The following is a 15,922-nucleotide window of genomic DNA, read 5'->3' as shown; positions in this document are numbered from 1 at the left end:
AGGCCAAACTGGACTTTTTAGGGAGATGCATCATAGCTAGTTAATAATCTGTTTTTCATACAACTAGTAGAGTAGCAGTGACCTGCCTAGAAGTCAGATTAAAAGGGGGACTGCTGTCACAGTTTCTTAGACCAGTTATTAAATCGTGGTAAAATAAATTCTTTGATGTTATAGAAGACTTTTACAAATATCGAGATAAGCACAAAATCATGACATTTGTGAAAGTATTGAATAGTTACCATGTTGTTGCAAACCTGGTCTCGCCACAGGCAAGAATGAGAGTTTGCATGAATTGTAAGTTGATGTGACTCACTAGTCACTATAATGACTGAATCGCGGAACATAGCATTTCGCATACTGTCCCTGGAAATTCTATCTATTTTGTAAAGTAAATTGGAGCTTTTGCACATTACTGTGTACGTTTTACCTTTATTGTGGTTTGAAATGCGCTCATCACAGCTGATTCTTTTTAACCCTGAAATATAAAAATATTGCTGCAGTTCCTCTTTAGTGGAATCTACACTGCAGTTCTCCTTTGCTGGTTTGCTATAAAGCTCTTGAGTTACTTTAGAGATAATACACCTGCTGCACATCCCCTTACTCTCCTACTGTGAAGCTTGCGAGACTGCCACAGCAAATAGAACAGTACAATACTTGGTTATACAAGACACAGCACTGTAGTTCTCGCCATGTGTAATGTTTTCAGTGCAAAGTTGGCATCCAGGAAAGGCTCAAAGCCTCAAAGAGAGATTAGACACAAGGGCATCAATTTCCTTGATAATTTGGCAAGACTAGAGAATCATTCTAAAGAAGAAACATGAAATGTACAGGTTTGCCAGAGAACCTGTTTTGACCTTGGCATTGGTGATCAATGAGGGAAGTAGGTATAGTTTAAGCAGTGGTATATTCGAGGTGAAAGTGAGAGAATACAACCTGTGGCAGAAGAGCAGTACTCTTTCATTTTGTATTTTACTCTGGTGTGTGTACAGTATGTCCCAGCAGAGGTGTTACCATCTTTGCCAGGTCAAAATCTGAGAGAGGACCCTCACCAAGAGAGTACTGTACGTCCTGAGAAATATTTGTTGTGAGGACCTCCTCAGAAGGAGGCAAATTTCTACAAAGTAGACAATGTAAGTGTCTGTGGTTTCTGCATAAAAAATGTAGCTGAATCTCAGAGACTTTCCCCAACCTTCTCTCCACTTCTTTCAGTTAATACTGTACCTCCAGATCCTTGTACAGATTTATTTAAATAAGGAAGCACACATAAAGTAAAAAAGAAAAAATTGAATTGATGTTATGGACATCCTCAAGATCCTGCAGCTTACCTTTTAAATTTCATCTGTTATGAAATGAGTCTTTGTATCATTGCATATATTGTCTGTTCAATTGCATTTTTGTTGGGCTGTTTCACCGTTGCTCTGTGATCGACTGGTGTCCTGTCTAAGGTGTATCCCTCCTTGCGCCCGTTTCTTGCCAGGCTTCACCGTGATCCTGATTTGGAAGAAGTGGTTAGAAAATGGAAGGATGGATAGATGTTTCTCTTTTATATGGCAAAACTCTTGCTTTATGTGCTATTTGGTAATACGGTTAAGTCCTTGAACTATAAATCCTCCACAGCCTAAGGTTAATGAAAGCATGGTGTAAAAACAAGTCTTTTATAGTGTCTCACAGAAGTAGGAAGCAGTTTTGTGAAGTTGTATTATGTACAGTATTTGACTTTTACATTTGAAATTGGTCTGCACTGTGATGCCTGAACCAGTAAACCTAATGTGATATGTGATGTATGCTTGTGGTGTGAGCAGAACTGATTATTTAGGGGTTCAAAGAAAGAAGAGTTAAACTTAATTTCATGAAGGATTTTCTGGCATTCATTACTGTTTGAGTACCAGATACTGCTGCAGTCCTGATGCATGTACAGCTTAATCTATCCAACCTTTTCTTAACTGCTTTTTCCAGAACTGGACACCAGTCCATCACAGTATAAACATAGACGTGCACACACTCACACCAGGGCCAGTTAACCTACCAGTTTGTCTTTGGACAGATACTGTAGCACCCCAGAATTGAACCCAGACCTCAGTGCTGTGAGAAAGCAGTACTAACTCTGCCACTGTGCTGCTTTTATGGTCTAATAAATGTGGGAAATACCTCACTTATATTGTGAATCCATTTATAATGTGCAAAATCTTCAAAACCTGAAAGAAGCTGATGTTTGTGTGCTAGGCTAGTTCAGTCACATTTCTGTGCTTTCTGGCTCTTTCAAGAGAAGCAAAGTTTGTTTTCTTTGGCTCCAGCCTTAAGTGGAGAGAAGTGGGTTTCAGTGAGAAATGGAAATGATTTTTACATTTTGATATACAGTATTTGCAAGTAGATTCCACTCTTTCCTTTCTCACACCCCTCACGTTGTTCTTGCTTGATAAAGTCTTCTCAACAATCAATGAACATCACCGATGTCCATTTGATTATCTGCCATAATTTTGTCTTGGATACAGACAAAATAAATTATTTTCTTAGATAAAGACATTCTGAGTTTCAGTCTTCCTGTCCTGCATGTTAGAATATGGTGTGTCCCTGGTGTAATGTGATTTTAATGGCAAGTATAAACTGTTTACCCCATAATTTAACTCTGTCACTATCCTTGCCCTGACAGCCAACTGTTAAACATATGCTAAAATATATGGCAGTGTTATGGCAATTTCCTCCCCACGCGCTGTGTGCCATGTTAAGAAGTTCTTAAAATGTTATTAAGTTCACATTTATCATCTTCTTAACTTGTCAACTTGCGCATTATTCAAGTGTATTTAAATATTCTCTAGCCTCGCGCCATTATATCAGATAGCAAAGGTACGGTACTGTTAGGAGGAGACTGGATTTTAACACTTTCTTTGCAGAGCTGCCATTTTCTGGCTGAACATTTATGGAAACATTTCTGATTAGGTAAACTTCTGAAATGCTCTTAGAAATCGATTATATGTGCCCAAGGCAGAGAGTAGCCAGCGTACACATGAGCAGCAATAAACTGTTACTGCAATAAAATTGGCATCAATGTAAACATCTTTGAATATACCAGTGATCTTATTGCTACTTTGTTTCAAAGAGTGTAGTGCCAGGGAGATGCATCTCATAGCCTTATCTTATAGGAAGGACTCGAGCTGTTAAGTTAAATAACAGAGCTATCAATGAAGCCCTCAATTACACTGCACTGTCTCTCTGTGTCAGATGGTGTTTCATTGTGGTGTTAATGTCATCTCCTGAGACTGCTGTCATTAACTTATTTTTCAGTTTCCCAAAATGGATTTATGGATTCACAGTTTGGAAAGCTTCACAAATAGTGTTTAATTGAGTAATGTTAGGAAATAAATGTCCTTCATTCTTCTAAGATGTGGCTAGGGAGTTGCCGCTGCCTTTCTTGTTTTAAACTGGCCTTGCAGTTCAGTAGTATCTGGCTCGGATCTCCTCAGAGCTTTTAAGAACTGCACTAATTACTTTTCATGCAACTTTCCTGAAAGTAATAAAAGCCATATCAATTCTGGGATGGGTGTTCGGCAAATCTGAAGAGATCTGTGTGCTCACTCTGCAGCATGGTAGCTTTCTTTGTGTTACTGGGCAATACAGTCTCTTATTGTTGAACAATTTGGACATGCACGTCTGTGCTCTTTGACCTGACTCACGCGATCAGTCACATTTGGTGTATCATTGTATTCAGAGCTGTATCGCAACAACAGTTTGTGAAGCTCAATTATATAAAAGTATGGATTTTGTCCTTCAGCTACCTGTGTAGACTCCTTCTATATTAAAAAATCCCCAACATGCACACAGAGCAACTACCATAGACAAACGCTAAAAACTATGGAGCTCTCCAGTTCTTCCACATCTTTTAAGCATTTTGCTCTGCAAATTGCAGAGATATGTGTATTTGATGATTGCTATTGTCTTTTCCAAAGCCCCCATCAGAGGTTACTTTCAATATTGCAGAAATATTTATATATAATATGCCATAAAATGTGCCATATGTCAACTGATCACACTTCTAGCAGTAAATTGTATTTTACAATATGCTTTTTTTCCATCAGCCTGCATTTATGCTAAGCAGACTGTTAGCTGCTTTAAACAATGGTGGTTCACAGGCAGAGTAGGTCTCATCTGTAGTGGAGAACTTTACATACATGTGTGCATTCCTGTCTGATATTTTCATTTATTCACACTTTTAGGTTTGTTAGGGTTCAGTTTATATTAAGGTACATGGGGTTACTGTGTTTTGCGATTGGAAAATGTTTTTTTATGTACATTTACAGGCAGGCCTGCAGGGTGCTGTACATTTTATGCTAGTTTGACATCAAATCTGGAAAACCTACTTCTTACTGATGTACATCCTTCTTTTCTTATATAGAAGCCAAGTATAATACTATAACTTTTTACAAATTGTATCCCAGGATTGTGATATATGATTTTGAATCATTTTTTTTTCTTGAGTGGGTTTTCTGAATATCGCAGAAATGTCAAGTAAAGATGTGTTTGCTGCGGCGTGTGAAGGGTTAAGCAAACCCGTTTCCCTCACGCTGCAGTCCTGGCTTCCTTGTGCTTCGTTCTAGCTCTCCAGACTCGATTAGCCCCTGACTCCATAGCGACAGTGTCTGGGAGGCAGGTGGGGGAGTAGGGAGATGCTGAGGAACAGCTGTGTCACCCCTGCCTGCTCCACTCAGCGCCTCTGAGCCGTTTCTGTGGCTGGGAGGAGGTGGAACAGACTGAAGGAGACGGGAAGGGAGGAGCGAGGGGCAGAGAGAAGGAGGGAGGGTTTCCTCTCGTCTTTCCCAACCCCCCCCCCCCTCCTGTCTGTGACTTCTCTCTGTCTCTCAGTGCTCTGCACACGCGCACTCTCTCCTGTGTAGTCCAGACCCTGAACCCCCCTAACTCGGGTTCCTGCTGCCAAGAGCCCCTTTTCACAGCAGACGGGCAATGATTGTAAAGAGCGAGCCATCAGGAGCAGGAGGCTGGCTGCCTATGGTGCCCTCTGTCTCGGATGTTATTAAATACTCCTGCCTCCTGTGCTGGTCTTCCAGGGAGAAAACCACTGTGGAACAGGAGATCAAGGAGAAGGAGGAGAGCATCAAACAGAAGACCAGTGAAGTACAGGTAAGGCTGTGTGTGTGTATGTGTGTGTTTGAAGGGGCAGGTGCAGGTTCCGGATATACAGATTTTAATTGCAGGAAATGTTTAAAAAGCCTGATTTCAGGTCGCTCCATGCCAGTTGAGGCTACAGGCTGCTCAATGCGTCTGCTGGTTTGGTGGCGTCATTTTTTATTGCTTTACTGTATGACTGTTTTTTTTGTTCATCATTGTCATTTACAGTATATCAAGGCTGCTATTCCTTTCCTTCTGTGTCTTGCTGAGTGACGCAGACATTATTTGTCAGATTTGTCTGGGACATTAATGCTATTTCTCGAAATTCCTTCACTGTCATGCTTGTCTGCGTGTTTGTTTTCACGCACCCTGCACTGACCTCGTGACACGTGCTGGCAGATTGACAAGTTCAGAGTCCCAGAGCCCCCTTGTGCGTGTGCTTTTGATTCAAATCTGTATTTATTTTTAGCTTTGTGTCTGTCTTCGTTTCGGCTACAACGTTAGCAACGCTGCAAAGATGTTATCATTTGATACACCTGTGTTTAAGTGTATGATGAACATATGATGATTTCTTGAACTGTCCTATGTATAATCTTTGTGTTATCATTCCACCCCAGCAGGGGTGGGGTGGAATGTTTCTCCTTATTTTGCAAGAGAACCCAGTACAGGCCTCTGCAGGGAGCAGAAGTGCAGATTCCCGGAAAATTCTGGCAAGGGCATTTGATTCAGGACTGGAGAACACTGCTTTAAAATTTTAACAATCAGTTCAATGGTTCAAATGGTCTCCTTTCTCCATTTACCTGTTTTGCTATTGGCAGAATGGCTGATTTGGTGTAATGGGATGCTAAAATTGGGAGTTGCAAATCTATCTTTCCTACTGCACATTTTAGACTTGCGTTAACTAATAACACTTTTGGAATGTTATAATTGATGTCACAGTGATGGTTCTCTGGGTGCACTTTCAATCTTTGAGGACTGATATTCATCAGAATTTTGTATTTGTTGGATTATTGGGTGGTACTACGAGGGTCCAGTAGTCCAACAGCCAGAGTTAACTAAATGAGCCAGATGTGTCGAATACCCTCCCAGACTTTGCTTCCTTTCTTACGTTCTGAATTCTTGCTGATTTCCTCATTAAAGTTGATTTAAACGCTGGATTTAGGTACATAACATTGCAGCTCCCTTTCCCTGTTGTACTAAGCTAGATTTTAAGTGCGTCCCACATGCAGAAGGCTCATTTAAACATCAGCTTTGAATCCAGCTGAGCTCATTATAGCATTGCCCAACATTTTTGCATGAAGCTGCATCAACAATGCATTTTGCTTTAATATTACAGAGGAAACAATGTCAATTTTACACTGGCCTTTTTATATGTACCAGGAACTCTGTGATCTCAAATTTAGAACTAAGTGAACGGGGTTCAGCTTGGCCCAAGCACAGAGGGATAACATATGTATATAATTGTATTAACTAATCAGTTATTGAAAAAAGCTGGTGGCGCCAAAAACCTTCAAAGACATTAAATTTTACACTGCATGTCATTATGTCACATTGTTAGCAGTGCAACACGCTGATCTCTATGCTTAAAGCCTAATAAAAGTCGGATGGAAGAACCCCCATATATACTTGGGGAGTAGAGCACTGAGCTCCAAGGAAGGTCGAAAAGAAATGCTTAAGATCTACAGCATTGCGACCATGGAACCTTCAGCAGGGGTTTTTTTATTTAAGCGTTTTAATTATTAAGATGTTTTGCAGGGATGTAGTCTGTGCTATTGTGATGGTTATTCTTAATACACTTAAACCTTTGCTGAAGCAAGCCCAAGGGGGTCTTGTTTAAAATTCTAGGCAATACCTGTAGTTAATTATTAATCTACAAAACTGGCTTGGGTCCCTTAACTTCAATCACAGTACCAAGGCAGTTGAATTGAACATTATTTACAGGCTACAGTCACACTCATTTATTAGCATAAGCCATCAGGCAGCTAAATATAGCTCTCAGTTGGGCCATTCGGCAGTGGCAGTACTGATGGGGGGAAAAAGCTGGGTTGGATCTGTGGAAGCATGTACAGAAGCATTGGCTCGAGTGCAGCATGTAGTCAGGAACCAAATGAATTGCAGAATCACAGAAACAGGAAAGGCAGAGCTGAATACAGAATACAGTATTGAATACAGAGCTCCATTGCCCTGCAGTGTTCCCTCTAAGCTGTGCGCGCGTACACAGGTTATGAAATCTGCGCACATAGGAAATTGAACTGCGCACAAAAAATTAAATTCCCAAAAAAGTATGACAATAATAAACCCAACATAGTCGTCAATTGAAAAATGCTAAAATGACCACGAGACTGGCTGCGAGAGGCTCAGCTTGGCTGTGTGCATTATTACTGCTACTCGATAGTCTATGCTCTTGTCGTCTCGTACCTCACTGCTCATGCTTTCTGGTTTTCATTTGTGTGTTTTCTCAGTTACATAATTGAGCTGATAGTCACAACTGGACTTTTTTTTTTCTTCAAAGATTTTGTGTTTTTGTTTAAAACAATTGTTCTTGAATAAGTTTGGAGACCTGAGGAGTGCTGATACATTTCTCAGTTGATTGCACATACTATAAGACAGACTTTGCTTGGAACAAATACCACAAGACATTGGGGCCTCCAGGAGAGTCCTTTGTATTAATACCTGGCAGTTTGTACATGAGATGGACTGCAGTTGGTTCTCTGGGTATTGAAATTAACCACTTTTTAAAAAATATTCCCCCGGTAGCTATATTTATTCAATTTTTAATAAAGGACTTATGATTACGATCAAATCTTCTTTAAAATTTTTCCTACTGGTCAGGAGGAAGGCAGCAGGGCTGTGGAATAAGATGACAGTGATCTGAAAGTTTGTAGTGATTTCCAGAAGACAGTTCATCACAGATATGGTTAGACTCAGTGTTCGACACCAATATTACACTCAGTGTTAAAACATTCCCTGCTTTTAAAATGTTATTTAGGTCATGCAAATTGCTTAAGAAATTTTCAGTTTTGCTGCAATCAGAAATTTCCAGCATTTCCCTTTGTAAATTAAAACATTTTTCATGTGATGCTACGTGAAAATGTGGTTTAACGTTTTGTTTTCCATTTCCATACATGAGGGTTTGTTTTCTGCCTTCACTTGAACTGACCACTGCTATGAAAAGTGCCTTTTTGATTCTTTCATTTTAAGCTTGTGTTAGCTTGTTTGTTTGACAGGAATCCATGAATATACTTTAGTCAGTTCAACACACCAAACGAAGGTCGTGTAAAAGAAATGTAAACGAGTTTGTTTCCTCTGCAGCTCCATTTCTTTGGCGATTTGTTATAAGTAATAACTTGTGAGGGAAAAGAATTTGCTCTGCTCTAAACTGAAATGTATGGGCTAATAATACAAATTGTGGAATTTCCACCTTTCACCTCTGATTTGCTGCAGTAATAGGTCGTCTGCATCAAGCTCTGTTGCCCACGAGTTCAAGTTAGCAATTATGCTGTTTCATGCCTTGTGTTGTCTCCCAGTAATACAAATTCCCTTTAACATTTACCACAGGCTTTAAACTGCATTACAGAGCTTTCTGCGCGCTCCTATTAGCTGACGAAGCTGAGTTTCCACACTGTGTTGCCTAGTTTCCTGTGCTGTCTTGAGTCATTGTCGCAGAATTGAGTGAACTGTAAATTTGAGAAGGTGCGGTTTTGTAAGTGCTTCTATTCAGAGCTGTGTCAGAGCACCGCTGGTTGGTTATGGTGGTGGTGGGGGAGTTACAATGAATGCATCACTGCAGTTTCCCGGGAAGAGCTTCAGCAGAGATATTAGGCTCTGGTTCATTTCACTGTAAGTAAATTGGTTTTTAAAACCAATTTAATTTGCACTACTCTAACCACAAGCAGTAGGAAAAATAAAGGGGAGGAAAAATGATTACTCCTGGCATAGGTGTATATACACTGAATTTGTGAAAACTGCAATAAACTGCATTAATGAATGATACATTCTCTCCAGATAAAATTGTATGGATTTCCCGGGTACCATCCCGTTATTTACAGAATCCTGATTTTTTTTTCTTTTCCCGCACTCACACCTGCACGGGCTTGAGGAATAAGCTATGCAGATAAAACCAGAAAGCCCTTTGTCTCAGCCGTTGTACAGCTTTTCGGCATGATGAATGGCTTCTATTTTAGTACCTGACAGCTGAGTGCGAAGCAAGACTAATTTGGAAAGATTTGCGTGGTTTCTTTATTAGAAATTACAATGGCACCCATCAGAATCCAATTAGAAAAGTCATTTTTTCTTTGTTCACTTATTAATTTTTAATTTAGTCTCCTTCGCCTCTGCCTCCCTCAGAGTCCTTGGCTGTGCTAAGTGAAAGGTTCATCCTTGGGAGGTTTCGACTTCTTGCTTCATTTCCTGGAATGAGATGCTTCAAGGCTTATTTGTGAAACCTTGGTAGTGCTTGTCAGGATTTATGACTGCTCAGCTCTGATTATGGCCTCATTATGGAAAGGTAGCCTTTTGTTTTACCTCAGTTAAAAAAAATTGCAGACTGCTTAGAGGATCCAGTTTGTTTAGTGTTCTCTGTGTAAAACCTAATTGGAATTAATTAGGATTGGAAGGGAAATATGGGTTTTTATTACCTTTCTAAATGGGGATTGCAAATATGATCGTTGATTGATGGGATGGGGGAGGTGGAGCCATGTTTTCTTTAAAAAACTTTCTTTCCACCTTCTGTTTTTTTGTTTTTTTTTCTTATACACTGGGGACAGTTTAAAAAACTCCAGTTGCTCCATTTCTTTTGATTTAACTCTTTTATACCCGAGTTCCCCCACTGGCCTAATGGTTTCAGGCTTGAAGCTGGCCAGTATGGGATATCAGCCTATATGGATATTTTGGGTAAAAGTGGAATAGCCATTGTTATTCAGATTTGGGTGCTGTTGGATTCAGGGTAAAGGTGCCCAAAGGTGAATGAAGCACCCTAGCGTGACTGTCTGTTCTGGTTATCCCACCCAGTGGTCCTGAATGTAAGCATGACCATGGCACCTCTATGGCAGCCAACTGCAAGGTGTGTGTGGGTTACCACCTGAGAGTGTTCTGTTTATTTTATGTGTTATACCTACCTGCTGTGTTATTCAATCTGCTACAAACCCAGGATGAGTAAGTGTAGGTGAACTAGCCAACAGTGGAGCCAAGAGTGGCTCATCCTTCAAGGTCAGCACTGCAGGCATCACTGAGAGATTCCTGAGTGACTAATCCTACCCTGCGCTCAGCATTGCTCAGCCAATCATCCTTAGAGGCTCCGGCCTTGAACCCACACCAATAGAGCTTAGCCAGGCTTCAGGCTGCCTTTCCTGAGTGAGACACTCCAGATGCCCAGCTTCGGACAATTGCAATGTATTGTTTTTAGTACAACAGCATAGCCAACCTGCATTCCCTTCAAATCACCTGATGCAAAGCCAGCGGAATGATTTTTTTTAAAGTACAAGAATTTCATGATCTATAAGTATCGTGCACATGTAAGACGGAGCAGCTTTTTTTCCCACTGCCTCTGCCATTTGTGGTGAACTGTTAACGGAGACCTGAGATGTGTATTTTAAGAATCGGCATAAATCTGTGACTTCAAGAACTGTTTCTTTGTTGCCACGAAATGGCTTCATGGCTGTTAATGGTCCACCAGTTTGTAAGCTGTGATCTGAAGGAATAAAAGCAGGAATAAAAAGTATAAATGTTGAGACTCTGTGGTAATTCTGTGTTCTTTAATTGTTGTGACACTGTTGGAATCATTGCCCTTTACATAGAGTATTTTGAAACCAAGGACCAGTTACAGGCATCAGTTAGCACTTATGATTTAGTGTCCATTTGGAGCTGTTACAACTTGCAATGAGGCAACTTGTTTGTTCAATTGCAGCTTGAATAAGGTAATCAAGTTGGGCTATAATGAAAACAAGCTGGTGCATGGGACTCAGGGACCAGGATTGGGATCCCTGACCTAACTAACTCTTTAAAATGCTTTGAAGCTCTTGAATACTGGTGCAGTGCATCTTCTTGGAAATTCAAAAGGATCTTACTAAGCCTCCGATGACATAAAGAGAGATGAAGCAACGGTTTTTAATACCAAAACAAATGACATTTTAGTATTTCTAAATGTTTTAGTTTTTCCACATTTCACAAATGTAGGCTTTTTTTCCTCATGTGATAATATTAGGTACCAGGGAACAGGTCCGATCATCTTCTCTGCATTAGACCAGTGTCTACAGAGAGTTTCTTGCTAGTGGGCTGAAGTTGATCCTCTTGGCAGTGTAATAAGCTTTCAGTAATAAATAGTTTTGTTTTAATAAGCACTGTTGAAGGCTGTACTGCTCTGACTTTGGCAGTGAGGTGCAGTTCTCTGCTGATAAGGGCACTAGTGTCTCTGTGCAAGTACTAAAGCCAGTGTCTTTGGCAGCATTCAGAATGGTGTTGATATTGACTTCCCTGGAACTCTTTCAGACTCTCTACTGAGATTTCTGTCTGTGGCATGGCCTTGAAGCCTCTATGACCTTCCCAGGGTAATGGTAATAAGTGTTTTGAGAGTTACAATGTTTTAGGTTTATGTTTCTCAGCTGTAGCCAGAGAAACACGATGAATGCTGATGATAGGATTTCTCCTGCACAGGCTGCAGCCCCCATCCCAGTGTTGATGCATTGCGTGCGGCTCTCTCCCGTTCTTCCCTAGGACTTGCAGGATGAAGTGCAGCGGGAAAGTGGGGAGCTACAGAAGTTGCAGGCCCAGCGGCAGGAGATCCAGGAGGTGCTGGGTAAGCTGGACCAGCAGAAAGAAGCTCTGGAAGAGCAGCTGGGGAAGATCCGCCAGCAGTGCACGCAGGAGAGCGAGCTGGTAAGAGAGGACAGCCACATTACACTTAGCCTAGTACAAACAGGCCCCTGCCTCTGGTGTAAACCCGCGTACTTTTATACAGGTAGATGTTTTCTGTTTATTTATTTGAGCACATTGATCATCCTCATTTCATGGCCACTTTTGTTTCCAGATGAACATTTCTGACATCTGGCAGTGGAGACACTAGTTAGATATTTAAGGTTCAAACACTCTCAGTCCTTGCAGTGTATCACTTGAATGGTGTTGATAGTGTTACAAATTGGGGGGGGGGGGACGGGTTAAAATGTACCCAAACAGCAGGTAAGAATTTAAGGCACCTGAGAAATCGCACTTGAGTTCTACATATTCTCTGACACAGCTTTGTCAAACAAATATCAACCCATCAATAATGCACCTGCACCGTGTATACCACATTACACAATTACACATCTACAAATCTATGCATTTCCGAGGCCTACATTCCATGCAGAATTTTTCCCCTGTAATCTGAAATAGAATGGAAGCTAAACCTAAAGGGAAATAAAAATAGAAGAATATGATTCAGAACTAAATCTCCCTTCCGTGGGAATCAATCTCCCTGCTCTAAAAATGCATCACCAACTAGGAGTGAACGTCTATAGTCTGAGGATTCCACAATAAAGGAAATAAGAATTTCCTAAAATAAAAAGGACAGCATTTTTTTTTAATGATCAGATTATTGAGTCTCCAAGACAGACCAGAGCAAGGTCCTCTGACATGGCACAAGCTTAGAGAAAGAGGAGGGATTTCCTTCTCTTTCCCTTTATGGTGTGTTCTATGTTGAACGCTCTGATGATTAACCATGAAATTAATTAACCAGCGTAATTCACTAGAAAAGCCTCTTTGATAATCTGAACTAACCTGCAGCTAGGAAAATGCCTCACACCATCCTCAATATTTTTAGTTTTCTGAGTAAGGTCTTGAATAGTGTAGTCAGAACGTGAACTGCAAATGACATACACCCTCAGCTCATAACAACAATAAAAAAAGTCTCACATCAAGTATGTTTTGTCTGTAACACAAGCTTAACGGTAACATCCATTCATCCATAAATAGTTTTCTAATGGCTCTGTCCAGTACAAAATCGTGGGGGGACCAGAGCCTATCTTGGCAAGCAACTGATGCAAGGCAGAGTACACCCTGGATGGGATGCCAGTCCATTGTATTGCAGACAAACACATATACACCAGGGCCAGTTTTCCCACAAGCCAGTTAACCTACCAGTCTTTGGATTGTGGGAGGAAACTGGACCACCCAGAGGGAAACCTGATTTGAACATATAAGTACTGATAACCCACCTCTGGATTAAATGGATATTGGTTAAAAAAAAAAAGATAGCCGTGTCTAGGGCTTGAATCTTAATCGTAATGCTAGGGTTCTTTACACCGTTTAATTTTTTTAGTTTATCATTTTTAGAAGGGATTCTGAATTAGAAGCATTCGGTCATAACCCTAGAGCTCAAAACTTTGTAGCTTTGCATTATTGGGTCCTCAGCCAAGCACTGACACTAAATTTGCTTCAAAAAAAGCTTAAAGATTAACGAAAAGCATCCCTGAACTGGAGGTGAATTGTATAATCTGTTCATTCTTCAAATCTTCCTCCTTCAACTCTCTCTTTCCCCCCCCCCCGCCCAGATCTCCAAACTGCAAACGGAGCGTGTGGATCAGGAGAGGAAGATCTCTCGATACGAGGAGGAGCTGGCCCAGGCGCACGAGCAGCTGCGACAGCTGCAGCTGGAGACGGCGCAGCTGGAGGAGAAAGTGGAGGCCAGCAAGGCCCAGCTCAGCCCCCTGGAGGAGTCGCTCCACAGCTCGCAGCAGGAAGTCTCCAAGGTACTGTACCGGACCTCCTGCAATTTCCGCATGACACCATGGCTCTGCTCTCCTCCCCACCGATAGCTGGTGTGAGGTGAGTACTGGAGAACTATGGCTGCCGTCACATCATCCAGGTGGGTGCTGCACATTGGCGGTGGTGGAAGGGGAGTCCCTTTTATTTGTCAAGGTCTTTGAGTGGACTCGGTGTCCAGAAAAGTGCTATATAAGTGCAAGGAATTACTATTATTATGACACATTCAGGCCTTACAGAAGTGTAACAAAACATTAAATCCCATCTGCACATCTCCCTTCTTTTTTTTTGTGCCTTTGCATTTAGTTCTCTGTATAAAAAGGTTAATGTAGTCTAGCTCAATTTCATATTTTTTATGTTTATTCTTAATTAAAATACATCCAGAAGACGTAAAAGTCTCCTTTAAGTGGGCGATTGATTATAATGACTCAACAAAACGTGGAATTCCAGTCATTGGTTATGTAAATATGCTGTGAAAATGCAAATGCACAAAATGACACCAAATTAAAAAAGATTGGCAAACACTGTAGAATATGTAATACCTCATTTTGAACACTTTTGGTCACTGCATAATAGAACAGAGATTGCTGATTTGGAATCAATCCAGAGATAACCAGCCAGATGCTTTCTAGGGCTTATTATCCTGTCCTATACTGATGGGCTGAAGGAACTGAACCTTTTTACTTTTACAAACTCAAAGGCATCCCAGTGGATTTCTTCATAATGAAGCACGAACCAGGGGGTATCACTAGAATCTATGTGGAAGTGCTTTTAAAACCAAGAATAGGAGGGTTGTGTTTATATAGCAAGGCTTTGAGAGTATGTAACAAGCTGTCCAGTCATTGTATTGAAGCCAGTACCTTGGCTTCTGTCAAGAAACGGCAGAACCTTCTATCAATAAACTACTCGCTACTTAACTGTTTAGATCAGCAAAATGGTTTCCTGTCTTTGTAGCCTTTATTCGTCTTTATTTTCTTACTCCATATTCACAACATTCAATAATTTTTCTTAGATACAAGGGAGTATAAAATACTAGGAAATATCCACTGGGTCAGAGAAGACTGCAAAGCATTGCAATGCAACGTTGTTTCATAAAACTATAGCAAAATGTCACTGGAGCTCAAGTACGATCTGATGATTTATATGTAAAGAAAGAAATTGAACAACACAGCTAACAAAACAGCTTCAGATATATTATACAAAGCTGATTTCTTCGTTTAATCGACAATACAGTCTAGAATATCGGAGTACAATTAGGAATTAGCAATTAAACCAACTCTGGAGGAAGACTGTGAGAAAACTTCGCCAGTATTGTAATTTATGTCATTTCCTGTATGCTGATACTTGTAGCACCAATCAGTTGCTAGCTGTGCAGCTGCCAGTAAAGCTCTTGTTAATTTCAAGCCGTCAAATCAGTGTACAAGTTGAATAATGAGCTGACCTGAGGACAGGCTTTGTGACTTGATTATCTTTTGACAAAAGCAAGCTCTTTTGCCTCTCACAGAGCCTACTGACTTTGGAAGTGATTTATTTATTCTTTTCTGCTCAGTCATGTGGACTGGCAGCTTTTGCGTTCGAAAAACTGACCCGTCATCAGTTTTTTAAACCTTTTTTCATAAAAGTCCAGCCATTCAAGAATACTGTTAATGGAATGCTTTATAGTTCGGGCCCTTTGTTTTAATTTTAGTTTTTTTCTTGTCAGTTTAACTACTGTAAGATTTACAGCCAGTACTGTCTTTTTAAAGGAAGTGAAAGGGAAACTTCTCTTTTGACCCTCGCTAATAAATTCTTTGGCACACATAAACGTTTTTCCTGTAAGGTCTTTTTTTCTTAATCCTGTTGAGCTAGATAATTGCATTGTTTCAATTGCTTCAACAGTGTACATCAGGGAGGTAGAATTATCACTTCCCATACTTAATTTTAAGGCAAATTTATGGCACAGCATGTTTACTGATGGCTGGAAACTGATACACTGTAAGTTGATATTGGCGTTTTGACCATCTAAAGAAAAAGTACTGAATTGAATTGAATTACCCCTAAGGGTAAAAACAAAGAGACAATTAGC

At 40.5% G+C, this 15,922-nt stretch overlaps 1 protein-coding gene across 2 annotated transcripts in view; it reads left to right on the top strand.

The window, feature by feature from the left end:
* Window positions 1–15,922, top strand: part of eps15 (epidermal growth factor receptor pathway substrate 15) — a 71,644-nt gene that overhangs the window by 36,723 nt on the left and 18,999 nt on the right. For both annotated transcript variants that reach the window (XM_069194322.1, XM_069194323.1), the window contains exons 13-15: window positions 5,061–5,133; window positions 11,833–11,994; window positions 13,647–13,844. In XM_069194322.1, coding sequence (XP_069050423.1) covers window positions 5,061–5,133; window positions 11,833–11,994; window positions 13,647–13,844 — 433 coding nt within the window. The remainder of the gene's footprint in view (window positions 1–5,060; window positions 5,134–11,832; window positions 11,995–13,646; window positions 13,845–15,922) is intronic.

This window comes from Lepisosteus oculatus, chromosome 9 (genome assembly GCF_040954835.1).
Source record: "Lepisosteus oculatus isolate fLepOcu1 chromosome 9, fLepOcu1.hap2, whole genome shotgun sequence".
Classification (NCBI taxonomy): Eukaryota; Metazoa; Chordata; class Actinopteri; order Semionotiformes; family Lepisosteidae; genus Lepisosteus; species Lepisosteus oculatus.
The sequence above is the reverse complement of the archived record's forward strand: the minus strand, read 5'-3'. Positions and strand labels throughout refer to the sequence as shown.